Raw genomic sequence first — 9,788 nt, forward strand, 5'->3', positions numbered from 1 at the left:
AAAAGCTGGTTATTATCATCATTAAAAATAATCTGCAGGCAAAGCACTGGGAACTGCTAATTGGGCAAAGTGCAGGAGCACAGAATGGCACCAGACATTCTGAATATTTGAGTTGTACAAATAAAATGGACTAAATTCTGCAAAAAAACAGCATTAAAACGGATAAACAGGACTGTGAAAACATTGATTTCTCCTGTCACCTGTGCCAGTCTTCAACACAACACAATGTTTGTATTTTTTAGTATTAAATGTTGATATGATCTCACTAGAACAAGATTAGAATAATGTATCAGCTCCCTCCTCAGTGTCATCCAAGCAAAGACCTTTTATTCTTTTATGTACTTTAAAGCATAGACATAATTTTTTTCCCTGCAGAAGTTTAAAACACTTCTTGAGACTTGATATGAGAAAGTATCTCTGCTTTCTGCAGTGTGTGAACAGTGACTTCGCTGAAATTAAGTTACTTGCTCAGGATCCCACAGAAAAATCAATAGATCCTAGAAAAAGATTGAATTTCTTGAATCTCAAGTACTATTTTGACTACCATGCTCCCTCTCTCCTCATCATTATTTCAACTAATAAGTACTTATGTCTGGTATAGTGTGAACCATGGTTAGGTCATAGAAGCTGCTGGCTCTGTGTGCAATCTATCATGTGAAGTCATTTCCCAGATAAATATTGAAATAATGGTGGGAAAAGGGAAAAGAATTAGCCAAAAAAGGCAGTCAGCTGACAAACATGGGAGTTTTTTTGACTCTTCATAGGTCAGAGGGTCAAAACTGCCCCCCTAAAAAACCCCAAACAACAAACAATGGAAAAGCAGCTGAACAAGGAAAAATGTTTTTGGTTGTTTGTTGGCACATGTGTCAAATTCCACATGTAACCATTCCAGACCCACCCTCAGGCGTGACTCAGGGACAGTGGCTGGCTTTGCTCAATCAGTGGCTTCCTGAACAACACAGGAATAAGATACTTATAAAAATAAGGCTTTAATTGTTCTAATTGCTTGAACAATGAGTTATCAAGTGCTTAGTGCAGATTGTAATGTAGGAGAACTGGAGAAATCAAATTAACAGGTGCTGGGAACTTCAGATGCTGTTCCCAAAACACAACAGGAGCAGAAGCTCTTAATTCTGTACCCATAGGATTGGTGACATGTGACATGTTGCTTCAGAACAATAAGGATGGAAGAAAGTGTAGTGGAGTTTAGATGACCGTCCTGTGAAGTTCTAGATCTCAGACTAAGCTGTCCATGTGTCTGTCTGGTAACAGAGTAAGAGCTGATAAAATTCTAGGAGCTGCAAAAAACCAGTTTTGATTTTAAACCCAGTTGATTTTAATAAGGAGAGACCAGGAAGCCCCTCTACTGAAGGACAAGAAAAAATGTACTGAAAGAATATACAGAGAATCTGAAACAAATTCTGCTAGTAAAGTCTATTTGGATGAGGTTTCTAATGCTGGAGTCATTTAAAGTGGGATGGGAATCAGCACCTGGAGAAGGGCAAAAGGAATCATCTTGGTTTTGCTAGAGGGACACTGCCTAGGCCAGCTCTCCTCAGCTGCTTTTGCCTCCATTTTCTGATGCTAAAGCACATCATCTTCCAGGTGAAGACAAAAAAACTGTCCCCAAACTCTATTTATTCTTTGTTGAGCTTGTGGGGAGATCCAGAGCGACTTTTTTTTGCACCAGTGGCAACAGTTCTGCAAACTATGACAAGAAGGGCAGGGATCAGGTGGTAATATGTGGGGGGACAAGGTTCAGCCTCTCCATGACAAGGCATTTCCTATAGCACAGGTGAACTGAGCAATCCCTGGACATCTGGGAATTTGGCATATTTTCCTCACCACCAGTCCCAAAAGGTGGGGCAGCCCTGTAAAAGCTCCTCCACACTCCAGCCACAGCCATCTTCTCTTAATTAAAGTTAAACCCACGTGTGCCAAAGTAACCTTCTCTACAAACCTGGCACTGCAAAGTACTTTGTCTTGCAGATAAGACTGTTTCTCCTAAGGATCCCAGTCCCAAAGGATCCTCATTCCAGGAGCAAAGCCAGTGGCTGCCTCCCTGAGACTGTTCCTGACACAGCAGCTGGACAGAGCCAGGCTGGAACTGCACCCACGGGGTCACTGCACGTCTCACAGGTAAGAACAGGTGCCTGGAGATAACAAGGCATCACATCTTATTACCAATTCCCTGGGAAAGCCAACATCCCTCTCTCTTTCCTCTCCAAAGGATGCTTTATTATAATTACATATCACTTTATTAGGCAGCTGAAGCAAAGAGCACATTTGATGCTAATGAAGTGCTGCTGTGGTTGAGTCTGTCACTATTTTTGGCCCTGCACATCTCCAGCACTTCTGATTGGGTGAGGGAGGCTTTGGATGGCTCTGGCTTCTTCTGTGGGGGCTGCACAGGGAAAAGCAATGACTCAGCGAGCCAGGACTGCAGAACTGTTTGCATGCTCGGAATGAGAATGGCTGTGGGACGGGCAGAGCACACACAAAGGCCCTTTATGTGGAGCAAGGATTTGCCAGGTAGCGGACAGTGAAAAATCCTTCGGAACGTTCACTTTGTTTCTGTGTCTGTCACCTGTACAGTATTTGTTTTTCTTGTTTTCCATCCGTCACCCTGGAGCAGCTCAGGAAGAAGGCAGATTTCACAGCACTCAAGGAAAATATTTTAGAGAGAGACACATCACAGCTGTCCAGTGGCTGCCTTTCCTTATGGACAATGAAGGTTGTGCTGTCTCCAAGCCCAAGGAGCTGCTCAGCCCCAGAAAGGCAGGATTTGGTGTTCCAATTTTCCATCAGGCCCACATCCCTGTGTGACACCAGCATCCAGCTGGGCCCAGTGACTCAGTCCAGGGATTGACAGCAGCACAGAAATATCCCTCCCTCCCTCCCTGCCCACACACCTTGCAGGGTGTGTTCCTGGTCACCACAGAGGTGACAGGACCAAGATGAGGGCAGCACGTGAGGCCATTGCTCCATACCAGGATCCTATTTCCAAACCTCTTCCTGACAGCACATTGGGAGACAAAGCCTCCCCTGCCAGTAAACAAGGGTAATGGGTGCAGGTATCACTTCATGTCTTCTGATACACAGATGAGGAATGTGTCAGGTAACCAGTAATTAATTACAGAGAACACTGTTGTGTTTTTAGGCAAACCCACAGGGCTATTTTGTTATTGCAACTTCCCCATTCCCAGAGGGGAAGGGAATGACTGGAGCAGTAGTACCTCCTTCAGTTTGCTCTCAGGCCACAACTTGTGTGACTGAATCTGGGTTTGCAGACCTTGCAATACCACGTGCTGATACAAACTATTCTGATTCCACTTGCTCAATGGGGCTTTTCCCATATAAGTGTTCCCACATACAATTTTTATTTTAACCGAGCTTTCTAAGCATATTGGGTTAAAAGTTTTCCTTGGCAGTATCAGTGGACTTAACCTGAGCAGCAGCAGGGAGATGTGTGCAAACCTTTTGTATCTTTTTAGGAGTTGTTTATGTGAACAAGCCAGTCCTGCCACTGCAAGAAAATCTCCCATCAACTTAAAATCCTCTGACTATACCCATGATCCAGCAAACCAAGTACAACAGAAAACGTAACTCATCATAGACAAAATGACAGGGAAAAATAAAGAACACAGGGCAGAACACAGCACAGAGCAACAGAAACACGCACTCAGCCAGGGCAGGAATTCTGCACCGGGACACAGCCGGCTCACTGCCTCCCCCTGCTGAACCTCCTGGGACTTACAGAGAGTCCCAGAGCGGTTTGGGTTGGAAGGGACCATAAAGCTCATCCAGTCCCACCTCCTGCCATGGGCAGGGACTCCTTCCACTAAACCAGGTTGCTGCAAGCCCTGTCCAGCCTGGCCTTGAACCCTTCCAGGGATGAGGCATCCACAGGTTCTCTGGGCAACCTGTGCCAGGGCTCACCAGTCACAGGGAAGAACTTCTTCCCAACATCCCATCTAACCCTGCCCTCTGGCAGTGGGAAGCCATTCCCCCTTGTCCTGTCACTCAAGGCCCTTGTCCAAAGTCCCTCCAGCTCCCTTGGAGCCCCTTCAGGCACTGGAAGGGGGTCTAAGTTCTCCCTGGAGCCTTCTCCTCTCCAGGTGAACACCCTCAGCTCTCCCAGCCTGTTAATTATCCAGAGGAAGATGGTCTAAGTAATCAGTGCTGTTACTTCCACACACATTTAACACCCCCCAGCACCAGCTGTACCAATACCTGTAGCCCCTGGGTGCCAGCCAGGTGTTCTGCAGGTGTCTGAGTTATTCCACTGCCTCTGGAGCACTCAAAGCCCAATTCCTCTTTCCCAACGAGCGTGGCCAGTATGTGCCATGTAAGCTCCCACCTCAGACAGGGTTGTGTTGCTCCCTTTCCCATCCCCTTCTCATAAATCTTGCATGAATTTGATGAAATCTCTTATTCCTCATCAAGTTTGACCCCGTTGGCTACTCTGAGCTCAGAATTAATGGGCAGCCAGATGGTGCAGTTACATAATCCTCCATTCCTGCAGAAGTCTGGCTAAGAAAGAGCTCCAGCCTGCCAGGTTTGTTAATATGTACATCCCTGGTTTTTGTAAGAGCAGAGCTACTGCTACCCAGGCATCCTCTTCCAGATTTCTGCTGACTGTGACAGATAAGAAAACACACAGGACTAACTTTTTCAACTCAGTTTCAAAAAGTTTTAGAAATAGGAAAAATTACTGAGACTCCAGAAGTCTCCCAGGATAGAAAAATACTTCCCTTTCACAGAAACAGCTTTTCAACCAATTTCCAAGCCTACAGAATTAAGGATTTGCCTTCTGATCTAAGCAGGTGGTATTCCTCCCAACTAACAGCATTCCATCCCACAAGGATAAACAAAGAACAGGAAAGGGACACACTCTCCAAATTTTGTTATGGTTCCAGGGATAAGTTACTGTGCAAAACTCAAGTATTCCCAGTGCTTCCACTTTAAAATCCAAGGCATAGCTCCTGAAATGCCTCTAAAAAGTTCTATATTTGCTGAGGTTCATGCGGTGAGTGAGGAATCAAAGCTGTTTGTCAAACACCGTCTCAAGAGCTGCACACAAGGTTTAAAATGCTGAATTACCTGCAAAGTTTTATTGACAGAGCTGGTTCTCCACAAAAAAAAAAACCCCAAAGCCCTGGTTTCAGCACAGCAAGCGTGGAGAGAAGTATGTCAGCAGGAATGAGGCTGGGTTTTATTGTGCACTGTGGCAACCCAGCACTATCTGCTATGCCCAAAAGAAAATCTCTTCAGGATCCCTCCCCAGCTCATTTAAAGTTAAGAAAGCTGAATTTCTGTTTATATTAAATAGTTAAAAAAAATTTAACAAACCCAACCCAACCAACCAAAACTACTACACCCCAAATCTTGCACTCAAAGTTCTGGTCATTACACGTAGTCCCTCAGGATTCCATGCCACAGGCGCTTTTCTACCTGTTAAATCATGCATGGCAAGCCTTGTGCAACATGTGCCATCATAGATTGCAAAGAACACACCAGAAATCCTTGCTTTTTTTTCCCTTGGAATTTAATGTGGTGCTTTCAGAAGGCCTAGAACACCAATTTGTGAGGATAGACTCCATTTGAGAGGCAGAAGGTGGAGCGCAGGTACCCACGGAGCTGAGGCACCTTCTTGATCCGGGCCAGGATCTGGGAATCCACGGCCTTCTGGTCTGCCTTGCGCTGCTCCGTCAGCTCGTATTTCTACAAAGCAGAGAAGAACATGAAAATCCTGCACAATGACCTCAGAATCTTCTGCAGAGAGGAGAAAATTCAGGGAAACCCCTAAGTTTTGACATTCTCATGAAATCTTCATTTGTTCTAAATAAGGGTGGGAGACCTGAGGTAGCTCAGCACTGAAGCCACTGTTTGGCTTATGCTGCTGGCAGGATCCAACCAGGAAAAGTGTTTCTCACTCAAAAAAGAGATTTATATTTATTTATTTAACTGGAATAATCCCTGCTGCTGGTCTGCTGAGGTATAAGCAGAGAAGAATCCCCAAATTTAGCAAGGTTTTATCTCAGTGCTGTATTAATCTATTTTAATGGCATCACCTCATTTGATTAAGGGCCACTTAAAATCCAGCTGTTTGTTCCCTGCTATTCCCCCCTTGGAGCCTGGCCTGGGGTCACATGGGAATTCAGGATCAATGAATCACCACATCTCTTACTTCTTTTTCAGTGTCAAAGATCTCCCCTTCCTGGTGCTTGGGCTTCCGCAGCCTCTTCTTCTTGAAGTAGGAATCAGTGAGATGTTTGGGAATTTTCACTCCAGTGAGATCAACCTTTGTAGATGTGGCAATAACAAACTTCTGGTGGGCCCTACGCAGGGGGACACGGTTGACAACCAGGGGGCCTGAAGGCAGAGGGAAGAGAACAAAATCAGCTTTTTTGGTGAAAACGGTTGAAGTTGAACTTTTGTAGTGTATGTGATGACTAGTTCCTTCAGAGATGCCTACAGCTAAAATCTGAACATTTAAAGCCCTTCCCCTCTAGAAATACCAAAAAATGCTTCCCGGTCTCTTCTACATAGTCAGATGCTGAAGCTTAATTATCTCCCCTCCACCTTCCTGCAAAGTCACAAATCTCAGAATCATTCAGGCTGGAAAAGACCTCCCAGACCATGGAGTCCAATCTGTGACTCATCCCCACCTCATCACTCAGTCCAGAGCCCTGAGTGCCACGTCCAGTCATTCCTTGAACACCTCCAGGGATGGGGACTCCACCACAAAACGTGATTCCATGTTGTCCCATGAACACATGACGTGCCAAAGCACCCACATGCAGACTGGTTGTGCTACTGACCCCAGAGACAAACCTGAACTTGGTAAACCCACCCCAAACCCACTGAACCCCCAAACCAAACAAAAATATCACGAGTATGTAAATGTTTTTACCTGTAACCAGCAGAAGGCCAGTGTCCAGCTGCTTCAAGAAGACAACACGCTGTAAAGGAACAAGATGTGTCATCAGCTCTCAGGTGCCAGCACTCCAGTACCACAGCCAAACTGGGACTGTGCCCAACTAGGCCTGGTACTGGTACAGGCGCTGACAGTGCTCCAGGTGTGGGTGCAGCTGTGCAACCTGAGGAATTGCCACCCTGGGATCGAAACTACAGCACTTCCATGAGCACAGCTCTGCCAGGGACCTCCTCTGGGACTCTCCATGTGCCTCATCGCTCAAGGCAGAGCAAACCCAATTACTACAGTTTTACTCTTTGCCCATCCTACAGGATGGCAACAGCCATCCCATCCCCAAAATTCTTTATATGAATTAAAGGCAGGAACTGGATAAAACCCAGAAAGGCATCACAACATCACACGGTCAGAGCCATCCCCCAGCTATGTCTCACTGTTTCTGGTCAAGTTTGCCTTCTCTGAACAACAACCTTTATGTAATGTGACATAAAGCAAGAATGTTCAAGAAAATAAAGGATGTAAAGGATGTTAGTTAACCATCATTAAGATGAAACATAGAACATAACAGTACACTGTTACCTTAATAATTAGATTAAGAATGAAAATGTTATTCTTTCTTTGCAATAGCTACTAAAAGACTAAGTTTTGCCTTTGCTGCAGCAGCAACAGAAATATGACCTGGGTCTGCTGCTCTGCACTGCAAGACTCCTTTAATTTTGTCTAAGCAACTGGATTAGCCTGTCCTACTCCCAGCTCTGTGCAGAAAAACACTAATTTAAAAAACATTTAAAGTCTGCATCCCTTAACGGCCGGGCAAGGGAAGCATCCAGACACAAGCCATGGATTTGCACCCAGTGGCTGACCAGTGACATCAGCTGGTAGATCTGGGGTATCTCAGGTCCCCGTGGGGCTGGGGGGGCACCAGGGGGGCTCACCTTGCCGCGGTGCCGCCCGGTGAGCAGGATGAGCACCGTGCCCGGGGTGATGGAGGCGCGGAGCCGACGCTTGTGCTCACAGAACGGCTTCTTGCCGTGGCTCAGCAGCTTGCGGGGCACGTCCTCCGTGGGGTAGTACCTGGGCTGAGGGGAGAGCAGCAACGTGGTTTAACACCTGCATTCCACACGGCAGAAACCCCTCACCAAGATTCTCCCTATTTCCCAAAGTTCAGCTTTCTGAAGGATTTGTTTCTGCTGCAGCCGGTGATGGGAACACACGGAGTGTTTCCTGGGCAACGGTGCACAGTGAAAGCTGCAGCCAGCTCTGTACTTCTGTGTGTGCTTCCACCTCAGCACAGCAACAGAAACAGCACAGAAGCTGCTCGTGCCTACAACCATTCCCTAAATTCCCACCCTAAATTCCACCATGTCCCAAGAACCCTGGATCTGTATCTCAAGGTGAGCATTGCCAACAGTTCACTGAAGCACAGCTGAGCCTGAGGTCCCTAAGCTGCCTCAGGCAAGAGGCTCATCACGCAGCCCAAGGTTACCCAGAACAGCCCCAAAACATGAACATCCCACTGCTTTTCCATACCATTTTCCGGATTTTAACCACCCGGCTGCCTCCGTTCTTGTCTCCACCCACTGGCTTGGTGATGGTGGCACGGGGCCTCTGCTTCTTCTTCTTTTCTATCTGTAGGCAAAGAACAGGGAGAGCTCCTGACATTTCAAACCAAAGGCACCCCGGTGGCTCAAACACAGTGTTTCCCATCCCACCTTTGTCTCTGGAGCCGTGTACTTGCGCTTGTACAGGGCTTTCCTGGCGTACATGGCGGAGCGGGAATACCGCCCGATGCCGCGGGCCAGGACGGGGTTCCTGCTGGCATGGTGCTTCTTCACCCTCTTCTTCTTGTCCCCGGCTGCCTTTTGGCTCGGCTTCTGCTCCGGCTTCTTCTCTCCTGCCTTCTTCTTGGCCGGCTTCTTCTCCGCGGGCGCCTTCTCACCCGCCATCTGAGGATCACACAAACTAGGGCTCAGTACAAGGTGCGCACACTTCGAATGACAGAAACAAAATAAAAGAATCGAAGCGATCCCTTACACCTTTCTGACAGTTGTCAGCCGCCTTTACAGCCGCGGCTGAGCAACCACTGCTCCCTGCAAAATGCTGCTCCGCGCTAGTTACAACAGCGACGAGTTCACCGATCGCACCCAGCGCTGCTCGGTGGGGAGCCCGTGGACAAACACCCGCCTCTGTCCCGGGTGGTCACAGGCAAGACAGTCACGGGCCAGCCCCGCTCAGCCCCATTCCCGGCCCAGCCCAACCCGTTCCCGCTTCTCCGGCGCGGCCTCCACATCCCGCCGCGGCCCGGCCCGCCCAGAGCCGCGACACGCCCGCTCCTCTTCCCCCGCTGCGCCCGTCCCGGCCCCCCGCCATCCCCCGAGGGCTGCGAGCCACGCCGGTGCCCGCGGGGTGCGCGGATGGCAGCGGATGGAACGCGGGGCCCCTGCCGAGCCCTCGGAGCTCCGCCATCCTCACCTTCCGGGGGGGAAAGGGACCTACATCCGGGGCCGCGCGAAGTAACCCCAGCGCCGCGCGTGACGTCACCACGCCGCGCGTGGCACCACGGGACTTGTAGTCCTGGAGCGCCCGCGCCGCCCGGGGCGGCCCCGCGGCAGCGGGGAGGGGGCACCGCGCCCGCGCCCCCCCCGAGCGCTGCGGGACCGCCGGCACGGGCGGGGGCCTCGCCGCGCCTCCGCCGCTTAACCCGCTCAGTTCGGGGCGCGGCCCCCTCCGCGCCCTGCCCCGCGCGCGGGCGATGCTGCGGTGGCTCCGTGCGGAGGTGCCGGGGGTCCCGCAGCCCCCCGTGCGGGGCGGCCCCGCGGGGCGGGGCGGGCGCGGCGCGGGGCGATGACGG

General features: G+C 49.3%; 1 protein-coding gene across 1 annotated transcript; it reads right to left on the reverse strand.

Moving 5' to 3' along the window:
- Window positions 1–5,523: 5,523 nt before the first annotated feature.
- RPL6 (ribosomal protein L6) lies at window positions 5,524–9,529 on the reverse strand. The gene is made up of 7 exons (XM_027714881.2): window positions 9,410–9,529; window positions 8,650–8,883; window positions 8,468–8,566; window positions 7,873–8,016; window positions 6,917–6,965; window positions 6,191–6,375; window positions 5,524–5,724 (listed from the first exon to the last, which is right to left on the reverse strand). Exons 2-7 carry the CDS (start codon window positions 8,881–8,883, stop codon window positions 5,572–5,574), a joined length of 864 nt encoding a protein of 287 aa, XP_027570682.1. The 5' UTR covers window positions 9,410–9,529; the 3' UTR covers window positions 5,524–5,571.
- Window positions 9,530–9,788: the final 259 nt, after the last annotated feature.

Source organism: Pipra filicauda, unplaced genomic scaffold (genome assembly GCF_003945595.2).
Source record: "Pipra filicauda isolate LSUMZ 115617 unplaced genomic scaffold, ASM394559v2 scaffold646_size190468_pilon, whole genome shotgun sequence".
Taxonomy (NCBI): domain Eukaryota; kingdom Metazoa; phylum Chordata; class Aves; order Passeriformes; family Pipridae; genus Pipra; species Pipra filicauda.